The 20,251-nt window shown below is 40.7% G+C and overlaps 1 protein-coding gene across 1 annotated transcript in view; it reads right to left on the minus strand.

Moving 5' to 3' along the window:
• The window catches only part of TRPC5 (transient receptor potential cation channel subfamily C member 5), a gene marked incomplete at its 3' end in the record, with an annotated part of 115,493 nt that overhangs the window by 73,879 nt on the left and 21,363 nt on the right, over positions 1 to 20,251 (minus strand). Inside the window, exon 2 of the mRNA XM_008057189.1 lies at positions 3,410 to 3,931. Within this exon, the coding sequence (XP_008055380.1) occupies positions 3,410 to 3,931 (522 nt within the window). The remainder of the gene's footprint in view (positions 1 to 3,409; positions 3,932 to 20,251) is intronic.

Genomic DNA, 20,251 nt, shown 5'->3' on the forward strand with positions numbered 1-20,251 from the left:
TCGTCGCCGGGGTGGCTGTGAGCATGCCACTGCCCTCCAGCTTGGGAGAGGGAGAAAGACTCCAACTTAAAAAAAAAAAGATTAAAATGGTAACGTTTATATTATGTATATTTTACCACAATAAAAAAAATGACTCTGTCTAATGTCCACATCAAATGAACCCTGGGAATAATGTTGGAATCTCTGATGCTTAGTTAAGAGAACAAAAAGAAATAATATAACCCCTTGGCACATTCAAGTTGTTATAATGGTAGTTGAGAAATACATCATATGAACATATAGTGGCATAAAGATACTCTATAATAGCAATGATAAGACAAATTATGAAACAAGGAACATGGGGAACAACATTTTGGGACAGTAAAAGTACTAAAACAAATTTAAAAATGATGAGTAGGTCAATAAGAGTTGGAGGGCAGTTAATGTAGAACACAGAGCTGATCTGTGGTCATATGTCAAGCAGAAGCCTGTGAAAGTAAGAAACAGTGGTTTCCAAATGAAGCAGTAACTAAAACTGGCTAATGAAGATTATGTGAGCAGAAGGAGTCAAGCCATAAAATAGTTAGAAGGTGATCTATCAATACAAAATTGGTGAAATATTGCACTGCCATTGAAAATAAATGCTTTGTTAATTTTTAGAAGGATGGGGTGTCTAAAATTGTAAAATTTATCTCCTGTTTAGTGGGGTGAGGAATGCAGATTTTTTGTCATATTCTGCAATTATCTATTTTTAAAATTAAAAAAAAAAATTTTAATTTTTGAGTTGGCGTCTCACTCTGTCACCCAGGCTGGAGTGCAGTGGCACGCTCATGGCTACTGCAGCCTCCACCTGCTGGGCTCAGGTGATCCTTCCACTTTAGTTTTCCAAGTAGCTGGAACTACAGGCGCACACTACCATGCCTGGCTTATTTTTTGATTTACTGTAGAGATGAGGTCTCACCAGGTTGCCCAGGCTGGCCTTGAACCCCTAAGCTCAGGCAATCCTCTCACCTCGGTCTTCCAAAGTGCTGGGATTACAGGCTTGAACCACCGCACCTGGCCCAATTATCTATTTTGAAAAAATGATTCTCTTTTCATTAACCATTCTGTCACTTGGAAGCAATTCATGTTCTAAAAATGCCTGCAAGTTTTTTTTCATATTATTATAAAAATTTATGTAAAGTGAAAAAACACTGAAATTGTAATATATATCATTAATGGAAATACATACATATATATATATCAAAACGTAGAAAAAGCAATTAGACCTTACAGCAGACTACTTAACATAATAACTGATATTACACTTCAACAACAGGGCTGTGGGAGGGAGAGAGGGGTAATAGAGGCGATAGGCCTTTGCTATATCTGTTACCTGCAATTTTAATGCACAGAATCAGACCATATATCATGGGACCACCATATATAGCCATAAAAATAATAATAGCAGCTAATACTTACTGAATGCATTCTGTATGTTCAGTATTGTGCTATGCATAAGTACATTACCTGTTTTATTTTATTTAGTCTTCACATTTCTCCACGGAGGTATTTGCTCCTGTTATTACCTCATTTTTCAGAAGAAAGTGAGGGTAACGAACTCCAAACTTATTGAAATATAGCCGGCAAATGGCAAAACAGAACAAGGGGACTCACCGATGAGCCTAGCCATTTACCACCTCTCCCCATCTAACCTTTTCGATCTTCAGGTTGTTCTTTTGTCATTTTAAATTCCTACTCTAGGTTGCCCCTGTACTTGTTTTTGCCTCATTTCAAAAGCATAGTTTTTGTTTCTGAGAGAAAGGGACCAGGTGAACACACAATATGGATTTGCTTCAGAGCCTGGATCCATGAAGAGATGCACTACTGGTTGCCCTTCAGCTGGCAAGCACCTCTCGGTTCCACCTGTTTGAACCTAACTCCAGGTAGCGTGGAAGAGAGATGGAAATGGACATTATAGCACTTCTGGTGTCATGTGCTGAACACTAGCTTTTCTTATTTATTTTTCACAATAACTCTATGAAGTGGAGAAACTATTATGGTAACCCCATCAGACTAATATGGTTCAACTTTTATGTGACAAAGTTGTGAGTTGGTTTTCAGTTGCCCTGGACCCCTAGGTTGAAGGTCACATAAATTGAGTATGCCCAGATGAACCAATTAGGCAACCTAAGTGCTTGGACTGAGGAGTAGGGACTGGATTAAGAAGCAGGCACCACACGACAAGATCTAGAATCCAATCAGATTGCACTCTGACACCACCCGTGGCAGGATCCAGTCAGACCATGCCTAGATCATCATCTCATTGCAAGATTCAATCAGATCATGCCTCATTACCCTGTGTTTGCAAAACCTGACCCAAACCCCAGCTCAGAAAGACACTGCTTTGGTAACTAACTATCCCAGGTATTCTTCTTTTTACAAGTAATAAAATCCCCTTACTAACACCTCCTTAGTTGTGGTCATTAGGTTGATAACTGCCAAGCGACCAAACCCAGCTGTTGTGTGAGTAACATCATCTCTATTTTATAAATGAGAAAACTAACATGAAAATTTCAGTGAATTTTCAGGTCATACAGCTAGTGGATCAGAATTCCATCCTCAGTTGCTCTGCTTCCATAGCCTCTGCTCTTTCCAAAGACCTGCTGTCTCCTTAAAGAGCTAAATTAGGCTTGCTAGAAGGCTCCCCCAAATTGTTTGATAAGATTGCATAGAACAGCACCTGCTAGATTATAAATCTGTCCTAGCTGGAAAGCAAAGCCTCTCCTTCTGTGATCTGCTCGAATGACCTCTCTCAGAGGTGAATCTTAATGATTTGGATATCACGGTTTGGAGCAAATGTTGCTCCAGCCTTCTACTGAACTATAAACCCTGAGTATGACTCCACCTTTCAAATGTACATCTCAGCCTCCCTTGCTAAACAGCTTCCAGAGACTCATTTGTGTCAGCAATTACCAGCATCTGGACAGTGAGCCTTCCGCGACTACTGCCTCCCTTGATCCCAGTATATAAGGTAGGATCCTTTGTTATGTGCTCTCACAGAACACCGTACCTTCAGAGTACTTATATTAGTATGTAATTATATATTCATTAAAGCAATCACTTACTTAATGTTTACAACCAGCTTGTAAGCTCAGTGAAGGTAAGGTCAGTGCCTATCTTCTGTATCCCAGCACCTAGAATAGTACTCAATAAGCATTTATTGAATGAGTGAATGCTTTTCCATCAAAGAATTAGATAGTTGCTTATCTGGACATAAAGAAAATATGCAGAGACTTTCTGTGCCTTGGATAAATGGGCCTAACTGTGAGGCCTGTCTAACCATTTGTTTGTTAGAGGGCTGAGTGGTAGTAAAATGCTGACTCTGGCTTTGCTGTCTTGGACTCTGAGGCCTTAAGCATCCCTGAAAGCAGAGATGAGCTCAGCTTACCTCTTTCTGGTGGTATTTGATTGCCACCTTCAGCTTGGCCAGGTCGTGGTATTTCTGAGGATCAAGCTCTTCACTGTGGTCATCTCTATGGTTGAGAATGATTTCCAGTTCCCGGGAGCTCCGAGCTTGGTCCAGCAGGTCTTTGGCGAAGAGCTTGCACTGCTGAGAGAGCTCCTCATACTCGGCCTTGAACTCATTCTCCACTTTGCTGAGCTCCTTGAGCTCCCAGCCCAGTCGGAAGGCAGTCAGGATGGGGTCCTCGCTTGATAAAGCAATGAGTGAGGGACTTGCCAGAGCCTTATAGATGTTCAGTCGGGAGCGAGAGTGGCGTAAGCTGTCTACCTCTGAACTAGACACACATTCCACACAGTTGCAGCGGATCTGGTGTGGCCGTGGTATAGTGACTCGTTTTTGGACAAGCAATTTGATGATCTCATAGTTGTTGGTGTGGGCAGCCAGCATGATGGGAGTGATGTCCGGTGTGAACTCAGAGAACTGGGTGTCCATCATCAGAGTAGGGACCTAGGTACAAGAAATGAGAAACATAGAAGGGCAAAGTAAAAGTTTGGAGAGAGAAGAAGCATAGTGCCTATCAAATGTTGGTAATTTCAGAAATTAGAGTCTCCATTCTCTTGTCAATTCTCCTTACCTCTTAAACCTCTTTCCTTATAGCTAACGTTGGTGGAATTGTAACTGTACCAGAGAAATCTGGCTCTACTTTTATGGAACAAAGTTGTGAGTTGTTTTTTAGTTGCCATGGAACCCCAGGTTAAAGGTCAGGTAACCTGAGCATGCTCAGATAAATCAAGTGGGCAACCATCTGGGAAATTTAAGTGCTCAGACCAAGGAGGAAAGACAGAATTTAGAAGTGGACACTGCATGGCAGAATCCAAGATTCAATCAGTTTGAGTTCTGTCATCACCCCATGGCAGGATCCAATCAGATCGAACTTTGGTATCACCCCATGCCAGGATCCAATCAGATCATGCCTCCCAGCATCACCTCATTGCAAGATCCAAACAGATCGTGCCTCATTATCCTATGCTAATAAAAGCCAATCCAAACTCCAACTCCGGTAGAACAGATTTGAGTTTTTCCTTCTGTTTCCTTGTCAGTCAACTTGAAATAAAGCTTTTCTTTTCTTGAAATCTGGTGCCATGGTATTGGCCTCTATGCACACTGGGCAGAGAGCCCATTGACTGCTCAGTAACAGAATGCTTGTTGTGTGTCAGGTATTCTTCTAAGCACTTGGTATATCTTTACTCATTTAATATCTACAGCAACTGTGTGAGGTAAATATTCTCCAGATATGAAGAAGCTGAGACACACAGAGGTTAAACAATATACCTAAGGTCACACAGTTTTTACTAGCAGAGCCAAGATTCAATCTTGGGCAATATGGCTCTAGGTCTTGGCACTTAAATTATGCAAGGACAATACGCCCAATTTTGACTGAGATGTGATGGGGGATATTAGAGAAGTAAAGAGTGTTTTTGCTGATCTTATGGAACGTAGTTGGGTAGATCAAACTTACATAAAATTGGTAATAGTACATAGTAGCATCTGCTCAGTTCCAAATGAACAGTAAAGAGTACAGGAATATTTATTTGAAAGGCTAATGACAACCAGTAATCTGGAAGACTGTGTCACTAAATTAAACCCTGGTGTCGAAAGAAAAGACACCCTCAAATGGTTACAATGATTTTGTAAGTATATGGGATTTCAGGGGACGGAGACCAAGGCCAGATAGGATTTATCCAACTTCTTGTAGGTTCTGGGAAGGTAGAGAGAATTTGTTGTTATCAAAAGGAAGTACTATGCAAATGAGGACTTCTAGGCTTAGGGAGGAGTTACTAACAGCAAAAGGACCTTCAATAAACCTGCTATGTCCTCGGTGTAATGTATGGTGTAAATAACAGCTAAAGGTGAAAGGTATGGGGGGTTATTTGGGTATTCAGGAGCACTTCTGGGTGAGCACAGAACCTGGTTAATGAATTAGAAAAAAATCTTTGAAATTTAAAATGTGTCTTTAGGGACCCTGACTGTTCTCTGTCTAGTAGGGAAAACTGAGGCAGCTCCCGAGATTCACAGAAACATCTAAATGTGGTAGGATCTAGAAGTAGAGAATGGAGAGGGCTAGCATAGTCAGAGGAAGCTTTATGGAGGAATGGAGCTGAGTATTCAAAGCATGAATAGGATTCCAGAAGACTGGGAAACACTGATCTTATTACACTTTAGGAAATGAGAAGAAAACTAGTTCCAATTACTCACTTTAACTGGAAAGAACAGAACATGGGTAATTGAGAATGTTACAGAATAGATAAATAGTGTTTTAATCAACAGTTTCTAATTGACATTGTCACAGAATAGACAAAGAGTGTTTTAATCAACAGTTTCTAATTGAGATTGTCACAGAATAGACAAATAGTGTTTTAATCAATAGTTTCTTTTTACTCTCAAACTTCTTTTTAAAAAATAATAAAACAACCCACAGTTGCCGGCAAACTGACAAAAGGATGAGTTACTGTTTTTCAACATCTTTGCCTTCCTCCCACCTTGCATGAGGGATTCCCAAACAGGGAAGTGGCCAGAAAACAGGGAGTGGGAGAAAGGTGGAGGAGGAGGAGTTTGCAAGAAACCTGTTTCCTTCACTGATGGTTGCATCAGCCTCTGAATAGTTGAAGCTGGCTGCACATTGGTCATCAATTGCTAGGAGGGAGCAGCAAGTAAACATTGTTAAATATTTAGAAGGAGCAGCTACTAACGAGACTGCAGGAAGTGAGCAACTGGCTCATAAAGTAAATTGGACATAGGAAAGAATAATCTCAGAAATTAACACAAGCCTACAGGCTAAGGAAGAAGTAGGTCTGAGTGGGCCTGGAAATGAACATAAACACTATCGGCATAAAGCCTAGAGTTGGGAGAAATGGTAAGTGAACAATTTGTCACAGTCTGCTCAGGAAGAAAAGAACTTAGATCTGGGAAATCTACTTTCTCTGGTCAGGGACATCCCTGAGTCTCTGTTTTGTGGGGAAGGGGAGAGGGGCTAACCGTAGCACAGGAGTCTCTAGGTTACACAGGAGGCACGAGGTACAGGTCTGCTTCCTACTACACTGCTTGTCCTGCTCCCTTTCTTTTCCATCCCTTGTTCTTTCTAAGTTTCGTATTCATTTCCTTTCTTTTATTCTATGTCAGTGCTGCCAGTCCTATTAAAGACACACATCAATACCTGTGAATATTGCTTAACCCCACTTGTGTCATTGAGCCAAAAGGTTGCTGTCTATGCCTAGAGTATGAAAGACTTTCTTGAGCTGATTCCATTGACCAACAAGGAGCTTTCTGATCTCCATTTGTTTCTGATTCTCCATTTTCTCCAGAGAGAAAATATTTTCCAAAGAAAATTGGTCTGTAATGACCAACCATGCCATTCCACCCAGACTGCCTTTTCTTCTCCTATCAGTGTTGTCACTCACAGATTACCATACCTATCGCACTTATTGCTCTCTGTGTGTATCTTTGTGAGATCTCCTGTGTGGAATGAATGATTTCATTCTATTTCTCTGTTGGTCAAGGGTCGTTGCAAGCATGGATCCTTAAATAGCTTCTCCTCCTAACTTTGAGCTCTTCCCTTGTTGCCCACCCAAATATCCAATTTATTCAAGACAATCACTTTTCTGGTGCCACTTTACATTATTCTCAAATTATTTCTCACATGTATTTCTTACCTCCTCAAGAAGGTTGTGAACTCTTTGAAGGCAGAGTTGCCTTGGTCTGCTCTTGTTTCCCCTGTAGCATTGAGCACAGTGCTAGATACAGTGGGCACCCAGCAAAAAAGGAATTAAATTTCTTATTTCACATTACAAAATTGACTCTTTGGTTTACAAACCTGTCTCTCACAATTTGGGTCAATATGAGCTAATTTTCTTGGACTTTTCCTAGTCATGGCCAGCTTAGAAGGTAGATATCCCAAGACGCTAAAGAGGTTTAACAGAGTAGCTTATAGGGAACTACTGTGAAGTTTCAAACATCAGTCAGTTTCTGCCTATCATTTGCACAATTCTCTTGATTCAGAATAGAGATTCTGATTCATGGATTTCTACTTCTCCTCTCTGCTCAGCTTCTTCTTCCTCTCATCACCCTGCTGTTTTTTTCCCTTCTCAGGCTGTTCGGGGACCATGACTATCATCAGGATGGCTATGGTAAAGAAAGAGAAAATTATATAATGAGGGTCAGAGGTTCCTGATAATAATCTAGACTTTATGATGAACAGGTCCCAAACAGGTAACAGAAATGAAGATCAGGGGATGGTGGTACAGGCCTGTAATCCCAGCTACTTAGGAGTCTGAGGCGGGAGAATTGCTTGAGACCAGGAGTTTGAGGCTACAGTGAGCTATCATTGCTCCACTGCACTCCAGCCTGGGAAGGGAATGGGAGTTGAGGAAAAGAATAATGCATAATTTGGGTTAGTGAATGGTATTGGCTCCTGCAAATTGTTTTGTTGTAAGCACGAATGATGGCTCATGTGTTCTTTCCTATCTGTCTCTAGAATCACTGCTTAATTTATGATCCTCACCATCTCTTCATCTGAACTAATGACATCTTTTAACCAGTCTTATCCTTCTGAATCTTATCCAATAGTATGATGCAGCTGGCTCCCACCAGCTGGGGAGAGCTGGCTGTCTGCTTCTCTTCCTAACTCTATGTCCACAATGTCATATTAGTAGCTGGAAATTGGCCACAGTGGGAGTATTTACAGCACAGAAGTCAGCACACATCACAAATCAGGATCTTTTCCTCTGCCCCATGGAGAGCTGGTTGTTAAACATTGACTGGCACATTTACCACTGCCACTTTTGACACTGGCCAAACTAATGAACTATGCCACTCTCTTGACTAAAAACCCTTCAGTGACTCCCCATGACCAACAGATAGCATCCAAGTTCCTTAACATAACATACATGGCCTTTAATCATTTGGCCCCTGCCTAAAAGTTCAGTTTTCCATCTCATTTTAGTCCCATAACTTATGCGTTACCATAAAGGTCACAAACTGGCTTGCTCAAACCAAATTTGCCTCACATACGTATTTCGTTTGGCCTGCACACTCTTTAAAATTTTTGAGCCAACATTTAAAACATTAAGAGCTTCTATCCCCAAATCCATATTTCTGGTTTTTCTTCAAAAATTATGTTTTTCAAGGGGTGGGCCAAGGTGCCTGAGGAGATGAGGAGAGGGTGAAGTCCACAGCAAAGGTTGATCTTGGTTTGGAAGAAGGAAGGATGCCTTATCCTCAGGGACTGGAGGAAAATGTGAATTGAGTGGAGCTGTCAGTACATTTGTTGCTGGAGAGAAATGGAAATTGATGTACTTTACATCTAAAAATGCTGCTTTCTCATTGAAGTAGGATGTGAAATCAGATGCTATGAGTGAGGGAGGTCGAAGTTGGCAGAATGTGTGGGGAGAACTGACTATGAAAAAGTTGCTATGGGGAAAGTAAGAGGAAGCTGACGAAAGGAATGTAGAAGGATGACCTAATAGTCCTGAAGTCTCAGGTAAATTAGAAGCTATAAATTTGTAATGGCAGAGATGCACAAAAGTATGTGACTTTTTTTTCTCTCTAGCAATTTTAACAATCCAAAGCAGGGATGGAGAATTCAAGCTTTTGGATAGATCCAAGGTTGAGGTTTTGCAAGGGTGAGAGGAAGTTGAGGAAGAAGTAGTTCAGGTGATAAAGCTTGAGGTCCATATCAAGTAAGTAAGGACTACCTGGGAGGAAATGGAGGCATTGAGGGACTTGAGGTCTCTCTGAAGTCAAAGGGCAGCTAGAGTTAGAGTAGACAAAATGGGAGAATGGGTGACCAGGTCAGAGAGTAGGGTACAGGTGAACATGATGTCCACGGTGGACCAGTGTTGAATTACTCCCAGCTCTGGGGTTAGCCATGTGTGGCATAGTGGGTTGAAGTGGAGTGGACGTGAAGGTGAGTGGAAGTGGAGAGGCCAAAAAGCTGATGGGCTAGGATGCTGGGTGGGTTGTCCACATGGATGCTGAAGTCATCCAGGGTGATGGCATGTCTTGGACTGGAGAGAACAACTGTGGGGCCATGATAATGAGAACACTTTGGATAGTGTCTAAATCAATAAATGACCAGGAGATGAAAAAAGGTGACACTGTGTTCATACTATTCTGAGGAGGTATCCTACAGTGGAATTTAGGCAAATTCTCTTGTCTTTGTCATTGTGTGCCTTTATTCACTTGCCTACAAAAAGGGAAGATAACAGCAACTGGGTAAAATTGTGAGGATTAGATGAATTCGTGTGTATTGTCTACACGGGGTTTAGAACATATTAGGGTCTCAATAAATGTGGTATTTCTCATTGTAACAATAGATGTGTTATAAAAATATATCAATCAAAAGCACACTCCCCACCACAGTAATAGTTTTCCCTTTACCATGCCCTGGGAAAAACTATGATATATGGGTAGTCTTAAAAGCATCTCCCCTAATTCTCTTTTGTGTACTTTTTAATGGTCTACCTAACTTAATACTAGTTAACTCAGTGCTGTCATGCAACTTCCCCATGTGGGCTTAACCAGTACTGTCTTTTATGGGTTGGTCTTGTATTTTAGACTACATCTGTATAGAGTAGATTCACTAAATTTTATCAGTTTTGCATCCAGGTCCCTGGACCTTTGGTTCCACATAAGTGACTGACCAGCTAATATCTAAAAAAAAAATCACATCAATTTGGTAATATTGGTAACTATATTTGGATCTGTCCCTGGCAGGGAGTATGTACATTTTAACTGGTGGAACCTAGAAAGAACACCTTGGCCTTGGCCAAATGGTGAGAATTTCAAAGAGAAGTAGGCTGGTAGGGACTTCAGTTTACTGAAGGTCTTCCCTGGGCCTTATGATTCACTGTACAGCTTGCTTCCTACTCCACTTCAAGATAGAGTGGACGCTACTACTAGTAGTGCTTTGTACATACTTAAACTTCTTCCTAGCAGCTGTCAAGAAAAAACTGTGAAAGACTTCAGATTGTGCAAACAAAATAAAAACCTGGAGCTGCTTTCATTGCCTTTGGGTTACTTTACAACTCTGTAAATTGTAATGCAAATATTTATTGTCTGATGGAATGCAATTGATTATTGCCTTGTGGATACTGACTATTTTGTATCCATTTGTAAATTTTAGCATTCCTGATAGTCTATATCAGGGGTGTGCAACCTTTTGGTTTCCCTGAGCTGTATTGAGTAAAGAGGAATTGTCTTGGGTCATACATAAATTATATAATGTAATTAGTGTATATATAATAAGACTTTTATTTTTTATATTTTTTATAAAGTTTAGAAAAATGTGAACAATATAAAACTAGTGGGAGATTTGACCTTGCTTTTGTAAAATTAATCTATCACTGTCTGGTTCAATGGAGTGGTCACAATTCTTAGTTCTCGAGGTGCTCGTCAGAAATGTTTGTTCAAAATTTGCTCTTTGTGTGCTTCATAAGTGAAAACAGCTGCTCACAAATGTATGCGCTGCCAAAACGTGATGTCATGAATAAGGCATGATTGTGATTTTCAGCACATGATATTAAAAGATTTTGTGGGACCACATTACTAGCTGTCTTGGGCTGAACATGGCCTATGGGCTGTGGGTTGGACATGCCTGGTCTATATAAAAGAAGAGCAAACTCTCTGTAAAAGGCCAGATAAGAAGTATTTTTGGCTTTGTGTATCATACAACTTTGCCACTGTAAAACAAAAATAGCCATAGGTGGAAATGAATGGGTGTGGCTATGCTCCAATACATTTTATTTACAAAAACAGGTGACAAGCCAGATTTGGCCTAGAGGTCACAGTTTGCAGACCTCTAGCCTACTGGTTCCCTCATTAATGAGTTGGATAAAATCTTTGACATGTGTTTAAATTTGTATGAGGATCATGATTTAACTTCTTTTGAAATTATCCTTTAACAGTCATTTTGTGTTCAGACTGAAGTCAGGTGAAAAATTCAATTTTATTCTTTCTTATCAAGTTTTGTCTTCTCTTTGAACTCCAAAAATCATACTGAGTGGTCTTGGGCTTCCTGTTAAAAATCACATGTGATTAAAAAAAAATAATAGAGGGAGGGAGATGGGGAAGGAATTAATAGGCCAAGAAATTAGATTTGGTTCATATTATCTATAACTATATTTCTTTTTTTTTTTTTTTTTTGAGTGAACTCTCATTCCGTTACCCAGGCTGGAGTGCAGTGGCATGCTCATGGCCACCCCAGCATCGACCTGCTGGGGTCTGATGTCCTTTCACCTCAGTCTCCCAAGTAGCCAGAACTATAGGCGCGTGCTACCACTCCTGGCTAATTTTTTCATTTATTGTAGGGACAAGGTCTCGCCAAGGTGCCTGGGCTGGTCTCGAACCTGTGGGCTCAAGTAATCCACTCGCCTTGGCCTCCCAAAGTGCTGGGATTACAGGCTGAGCCACTGAGCCTGGCCCATAACTATATATCTAAAGAAACCTGGTCCATAAATTGACTTGACTAAATTTTAAAATTTTCAATAATGTGGGCTAAGGACGTGGCCACTAAGAAGTTGCATTGCCTTGTTCTCCCTGGCGCTTTGCATTCAGGCCTTAATGAGTTTACACCTGGATCTGCCCTAGGACTCCTTATTGAAAAGCTAGGATCCTGATTAGGATCCTTTTAGAATAATGAGCATGGGACAGAGTTGCTGAGCACAAAGCTCATCACATAAACAGTTGCAGTGCAGCAAACAAAGTAAACTAAAGTCAGCTTTATATTTTCAGCTAAATACCATTGCCAAAAGACACCACAGAGGAATACATGATGCTCCTTTCTCCCCACTCTCCAGACTGCCAAAAGCTTTTACAGGGTTATTGGTCACAAGGGGCTCAAATGATACATCCATTTCCATGAACCTCATCACTGGATACAATGTACTAATTGGAATTTTTCTGAACCCTATTGTTACAGCTTTAGGCAGGCGCCCTTGGTGGAGTTTATCACAGGCTTCTGAAATTAAATCCCCCATTTGTAATTAATAGGCGGACCCTTATCAGTAGCCACCTCATTAATACCCACAATGCCGTCGGTTCACAGACTCAACCTCTTAGATTGGCATGCCCTCACACAGTTGGTCTGATAGCATCACATTGGAAAGGAATCTACTGTCTTGTGCCTGGATTTAGTGAAATTGTAATCCTTCTTTTTTCACCTGCTGCATCACCTCCTAACCACCTTTATTTCCCAGATAAAATCATTGTTCAGCCTCTCCCAGCAGTCCAAGGAACTGCTGGAAATAAAACTTCATTTCTCTGTATTACTCAGAAGTGAAGAACATCGGCATCTAATCATGTCCCATCATCAGCTTCCTGCTCTGTCTACCTATCAGATTAGTTAGCTAGTAGTGCATGAGAGACATGAGCTACTTTGGATCAGCCATTGGCATCAGATGGGTAAGCATCTGTTCCCAGTAAAAATGGAACCATCAGAATTAAGATTTGCTAGATCTTCTCAGCTGACTTCAAGGCCAAGGTGCATATAATTTAGATTGGAAGAGTAAAGTGGAAAAACTTACTTTGGAATTATGTCACAGAATCCACAGGTGTTTTAAGAATGTCAATACTGATACATAAAAATCAATAATGTACAGAACAATGACCAGCATTAGCTTGAGTAGCAGGGATAAAAATAAAACTAATGGCTAGTGGTTATTGAACACTTTCCCTATGCCAGGCACCATGCTGGGATATCTAATTTAGTCTTCACTATGACTCTATGCTATAGGCATAATAATTATCCTCATTTTACACCTGAGGAGCTTCAGCTATAGAGAAGCTAAGTGCCTTGCCCAAGGTCACATAGCCAGGAAACAGAGGAGCCAGAGCTTTGAACCCAGGCTGTTTTGTTTGATACCAAAGCTTATATTGTTAACCACTACGTTACTTTTCCTCCCAACCAGCAAAAGACCACAACTTGATTTATCACAGCAAAAAAAATCTCAAAATCATAACACTGAACATAGTCTTTTTTTTTTTTTTTTTGAGTTGTAGTCTCACTCCATTGCCCAGGCTGGAGTGCAGTGGCACAGTCACAGCCACCCCAGCGTCGACCTGTTCAGCTTTGGGGATCCTTCTGCTTCAGCCTTCCAAGTAACCGGAACTACAGGCACGCACTAGCATGCCCAGCTAATTTTTTTATTTATTGTTGCTTGGGCTGATCTTGAACCTGTGAGTTCAGGCAATCTGCTCACCTTGGCATCCCAAAGTGTTGGGATTATAGGCTGAGCCACTGAGCCCAGCTTACAAACATATCTTAAGTACATTTCGCAGATTTTGTTTGATATTAACCATATCAACTACTGTTCTACCTTAAAGCCAGATAAGCATATATAGCATTGCTCAAGGATTGGCATCCCACAAAACTATTCTTGATTTCTCATTCAGATGAGGGCTCTTAATTTATCAATAAAATAGGATCTGAATATATGGGGACAAAATACATGGCTAACTCTATAGGCTGTGAGAGTTTATAATTTCAGGGGCTTTGTTGGAGGATGCCTGGAAAGGCACTTTCCTCAAAACTAGTTTGTCACAAAGGATTAAATGAACAATTTCCTATATTTTCCTTGCAAAATATGGGTTATAATGAATGGTAAAAACCAGTGACTCCAAAAGTGATGTGATTAGATACTGGTGTTCTTCACTTCTGAGTAATTCAAGAGAAAAGGTAAAAGACACCAAGTAAGGAAGGGGATACACCGAGTGACCTTTTGGGGAGCCAGCTCTCTGTGAAGGCATTTTGTATATAATTATTTGGCATTTTCCAGGAATTTGTGAAAATGATGCAATGAGTCGAAAAATAAGTCAGAAGATGTGGGTTATTATTGAGACAGGAAAAATGTCAGAAGTGAAGGTCTGATTAATGAGTCTCTAGCACTGCATGAAGGAATGAAGTACTGGTTTGCAGTGTGAACATACAGATAACTTTGCAGGTGGTCTGGTGGTGGAGCTTGATACAAAGAGCTTTTTAGGAAAGTCATATTTCTTGGTTCACTTTTTATAGGTCATGGTGTGATTTTTAAATTAAATTTCTCTTGTTGATTGCTTTACTGGACAGAGGATGCTGATAAGCTGACTTAGAGTTTTCCATGTCATTGCCCATCACATGACCAGTTTGAGTTTGGATATGATGATAAAGTTTTCTGGACAGGGCTGAGAACCCAGATGCAGACACAGGACCATGGGAGGACCAGGGTAACCAGATGGTCATCAAGTTATGTGATAGGATTCAACACAAATAAACATTTATTATTTTATCATTTTTCTGGTGAGTACTCATATTGATAGGAACACATTTGCCAGCAAATGAAATAAGAATGAAGAAAAAAAGAAGGTCTTTCATGCAGAAAGAGGAGCTGAAAACCTCTGTTTTGATTTAAGCAGTTCATAGCCGTACAACTGAAAAATAGTGAGTTATCATGAGGATTCCCAGGTTAGGCCTAGAAGAACTTAGGTGATAAAAGTTAGTTCAGTTGGTTCTCAGAGTGTAAAAGGAAAGTTACAAAAAGAGTAAAATTCTTAGCATTACTCTCAAGAGTGGTGTGGGGTTGGGTGTGGTGGTTTACACCTGTAATCCCAGCATTTTGGGAGGCAGAGGTAAGAGGATTGTCTGATCCTAGGGTTTCAAGACCAGCCTGGGCAACTTTCGAGACCTTGTTTCTACAATAAATTTTAAAAAAAGAAAGAAAAAAGAAAAAATTAGTTGGATGTGGTAGTGCACACTTGTAGTTCCAGCTACTTGAAAGGCTGAGGAGGAAGGATTGCTTGAGCTCAGCAGTAGCCGTGGAGTGACACTGCACTCTAGCCTGGGTGACAGAGTGAGTCTCTACCTACAAACAAACAAACATGATATGAGATAAACCTGAATAAACAAAAAGGCCCAGAGTAGCATACTTGTGATAGGCAAGAGACATTTTTTAAAGGTAAAAAAGGAAACCAGAGCAGAAACCTAGAAGCAAAATTCTTGTTAAGTAATGTCAAGAATGCTCCCTTTGCCCACCTCAATTTTCATTTCATGCTTCATATACATGCCAACAGATGTTTCATTTCCTTTGATTAGTTCATATGTAGGCACCTGATTAAAGGGTTATATGATATGATGGGAGGACAAAGCTTGAGAGAGACTTTGCCACAATCATTAAGAATTTATTGAGTACCGCATTCCTGTTTCTCTCAGTTATCCGCACCTGAGGCAAGCCAGGCAGCTGACCCTAGTGTCCAGAGGCAGAATACTACTGCTTACCTGTTGGCAGCTACTTCAAATGTAGGTAGAGTCCACGAGGCAAGGGATGTTCACTGGTTTTTTACGTGGCTATCCTCAATATTTTAAGAAAACATTATAGGACCATTCACTATCATCCAGATTTCTAGATAATGGTAAAATATCTGCAAGGTTAAATTTTGCATTTCCAGCCCTGCTAATTGCTATCACATAGAGGCATCTGGTGTGTAGTTAGATAAAGTACAGTGGAAAATAAGGCACAATTACGTAAGATAGCTCAGAGTTCCCCCAAGCTCAGAAATAGGAGAAGAAAAGTGGGTTTGTGATCTGAATTATCCAGTTTGGTTTTCTGGAATGAACACAGTAGCTTTTCAACTTTTTCCCTAAAGACAACACAGGAAATGTACCTAAATTGCAGCATGGAGAAGTTCAGGAAACCTAAAAATATAAGATCTGGTCCAATGACTGGCTCAGCCCCATGGGCCTTTCAGCCCAGATTTCTGTGTCTGAGGCACAGAAGGGGGTGTTGGAGGAGTGTAGGAATTCCTTCCAAGATGTCAATTTCAAAGAAGCATGACCCTAATATTTCTGGCTTCTCTAAGTAGCCCCTTATGGTTTTAGAAGCTGCAATCATATCTAAATCCAGTTCCTTCAGAGAATATCTTTACTCTTTCACACTGTATTACTTTTGGGGTTAATGAGGAGAAGTCATTTTCTTTTCTTTTCTTTTTTTTTTTTTTTTGAGTTGGGGTCTCATGCCGTCACCCAGGCACGTTCATGGCCACCCCAGCATTGACCTGCTGGGCTCAGGTGATCCTTTCGCCTCAGCCTTCCAAGTAGCTGGAACCACAGGCCCACGCTACCACACACAGCTAATTTTTTATTTATTGTAGAGATGTGGTTTCGCCAAGTTGCTGGGGCTTGTCTTGCTCAGGCAATCCACTCACCTAGGCCTCCCAAAGTGCTGGGATTACAGGCTGAGCCACCGAGCCCAGCCTCCTACTTTCTTACACATAGCGGAAATCATGGTCTGTCACTCATCCTAAAACTGGCAGGTTCCAAAGGCTCGCCTTTCTGATATCCTCGAAATCAGTGAAATCAGACCCAGTTTTAGAGGTTTCTCTTCTTTGTCTGCATTTTTCCAGGTTGAAGAATTGTTGGTTTAAAATTTTTTTCCTAATATGAAAAGGAACAGTTTTCTTCCAGGTAATTTGATGGGAGTAAACTGGAGGTAGTGTAAACATAGAATGGAATTCTCAGAGAGGTTAGAGACTTCCCATCTTTGGAGGCTTTTAAGAGCAGAATCATACTCCCTTGTCTGGGATTGTTTACAGATCCTTCCAGAGAAGTTTCTCATCCTTGGCATGACTGACATTTGGGGCCAGAAAATAATTTGTTGTGGAGGCTTGTCCTGTGCATGGTATACTTAGTAGCATCCCTGGTCTCTATTCACAAGATGCCAGCAACTGTTTCCCTTCTCCCCAGAACTGACAACCAAAAATATCCCGGGATATTTCCAGATGTTTCCTGGGAGCAATATCACTGTAGTTGGATACTGGGGTATGAGGCTTTTTTGCCAGTGGCTAACTGGAGAAGGAAGAGACAGACCAGCCTTGGCCTCTTCTATCTAACCCAATGTGAGGATTGTAACACATTCTTGTCAGTACAGCACCTCACCAGGACAGTGATTCTCAATGTCTGGAAGAAGAGCGAGTAAGGATGCTCCTCTCTTCCCTAGGAGAGTTTGTTAGAATTTTATTTTTGGTGGGTGTTGAGTTTGTAAACTCTAAAAGTATGCTGTACAGTACGATAATGCCTAGACATGTTTGACTATTAAAATTAAATATTATTTTAAAAATTTCATTTCTCACATTTTCTACATTTTAACTATTCAATAGCCATATGACTACCTTCTGGGGCAGCATAGATAAAAAACATTTCCATCATGGCAGAAAGTTCTGTTGGATAGCGCTGCTCTAGAAGCTTGATAATCACTGAATGAGAGAGACATACTGAAGTAATCTAGACACGATTTAGCAATGGGCAGTAGCTAACATTTCCCAAATACTTAAAAATGTGCTAAGAATTTTGCTAAGCACTTGACATGTATTATCTCTTTTATGAGATAGGAATTACCAGTGTTTGTATTTCAAAGATTAGGAAACTGAAGCTTAGAAAAGTAAGGTAACTTTTCTAAGGTTGCATGCAGCTCCTAGATGGAGGAGTCAGGATTTTAATCCAAGTAGGTTGGATCCAAAGCTTGGTTGTTAACAAGCATGATGTATGGACTCAAGGTGGTCAGGTGGAATCATGGGTGTCTGGCTTCAGAAGCAGCCTAGACATGCTGGTAGGAATAAAAGAGAGGTTTCTTGATATGAGTGACACACTGTGTCAGAAGAAAGCAATGTAGGCAGAGGTCTAGGAGGAAGGTGATTAGTGTTGTGAGATCTGACAACATGAATAGAGATACTGTGAAAGACATAAGACAGGGACTCGGTTACCAGAGTTAGTCCAAGGTTTCTTAACCTTGGCACTCTTGACATTTTGACCTGGCTGAATTTTTATTGTGGGGTGCTGTCTTGTTCATTGTAGTATGTTTAGCAGCATTCTTGGCCTTTTCCCCCTTGATACCAGTAGCACTCTTATACCAAGTGTGACAGCCAAAAACATCTCTAGACATTGCCAAATATCCCCCAGAGGGACAAAACTGCCGGTAGTTTAGAGTCAATAGAGTATAAAGCAGAGACTTGGTAACATGGCAACGAGGCAAAGGCTCAGTCATAGCTACTAAAACATAAGGTTCAGAAGGAACCAATAGCTTGCCTGACTTGAAGCTGAACTGCTGAGCTTCTGGCCTTCAATTCTAAGAGTCCCTGTGACTAGGAACAGGATTAGTATCAGATCATGGACTAGATAGAGGACTCATCTCATGGAAATGAATGGAAGAGTCACTACGTAAAAATAAAGTGTCTCCATCTAGGGGCATGAAGAACTGGGGGCACTGAAGAGCTACGATGGCAGGGAATTGGGCAGGTTATTTTGGTGATCACCTCTCCATGGCATGGCACTATTATCCTCAGCTACACTGAAAGGGAGGCAGTGGACATGCATCTCATGGTAATGCCACAGTTAGGGCCCTTAGTTATCACTGGAATAAAAACTCCATGAGTTATGGATGTTCTAGGCAAACATGAGGCAAACCTACAATGACTGCCATTAGTGGAAGGAAACATTTTGATTGGTTGGTACTACAAGAGGCACCCTGGGGCAATTTTATATTCAGGATTTTTCTGCTTGAACTCTCCTTTTGGGATTTCTGTGTGGCTTCTCTTACAAACATCCATGCACCCAGGAACCCTCATTCTACAACAGGAATTGACTAGAGTTCAGAAATCTTTGAGAAAAGAAGCTTGGGCCCGAACAATGCCAAGAAACTTAAGTTCATCTAGCACAGATATCTCAGCGTGACTCTTTCTTCTGTAGCAGAAAAACAGGATTCAAAATTCTCTGGTGGCTGTGACAGCATACGTGATGTTAGGTAGTTGATTTTTCAGTACACAATGGCCAGGATTAAATTACTGGATCACTAACAAAACAGAAGTCATTTAAAAATATGTTACTTTTGGTTGACAGGAAAAGTAGTTTAAGTCATTTTGTGATTGAACTTATGCCTATTATGTTGCCACCATTCACTTGCAAGCAAGTTCTTTTTGAACACAATATATGACAAGCAAAGCTTTTCTAATATTCTTATAACGTACTGCCTTAACTCACATATTTTCCTTCTATCACATTTTGAAAGCAAAAACTAAAAAACAATGCCCCTCTTCCATAATTTCTCTCTCTGCTATTACTTTTAATTTTATCGCTTTGAACTGGTAGCTGCATTGTCCACAGTGCAGTCTCAAGCAGAAAGCATTTTGTTCTGGAGGTTGGTTGGAGGTGGGAGAATGGAGAGCTACTTTGGGCCTCAAATCCTACTGTTACAGTCTCTTTCCTGCTTTCTTTGCTGCAGGCTCCAGGCTAAGGGTTGGGCTGCTGTCTCCCTAAAGAAAGGTAAGGTAGGTGCTGATCACAAGTGAAACAGGAAAACAGAAACTGTCGTGTCCTTATTTCCCTGAAGTCAAACATGCCCCAAATCTATAACTTGGGAAGGCAAAGACATATTAAATGTAACGATGACCTTTCAATCACTTGCAAAATACATCTGTCTATCTGAAAGATACATGTAGCCAGACACCTCATTGCTTCAAAGCAGTCTTTCACTCTGCAGCACATTTTCAGGAAGGCTGGACAGGGATGACACAAAGGAGGCCTTAAAAGGGACTGAGTTCTCAATCAAATTTACTATTGCTTAGTTTTCTCCTTCGTATTCAGTTAATAGGGAATAAGAATCTCAAAGATGGATGAAAAGTTGCAAGTGGACAAGGAAACAGCATCTAGTTCTCAAGGGACTCCACAGTCGCAGGGATTGCTTGTCTTTTGTCAGAAAAGGGCAGCCACAGTGTTCGAATATGCAAGGAGGAGCCATAGCTCTCAGCAAA

This window comes from Carlito syrichta, unplaced genomic scaffold, assembly GCF_000164805.1.
Source record: "Carlito syrichta isolate Samal-C Ts95f unplaced genomic scaffold, Tarsius_syrichta-2.0.1 Scaffold302853, whole genome shotgun sequence".
Lineage (NCBI taxonomy): Eukaryota > Metazoa > Chordata > Mammalia > Primates > Tarsiidae > Carlito > Carlito syrichta.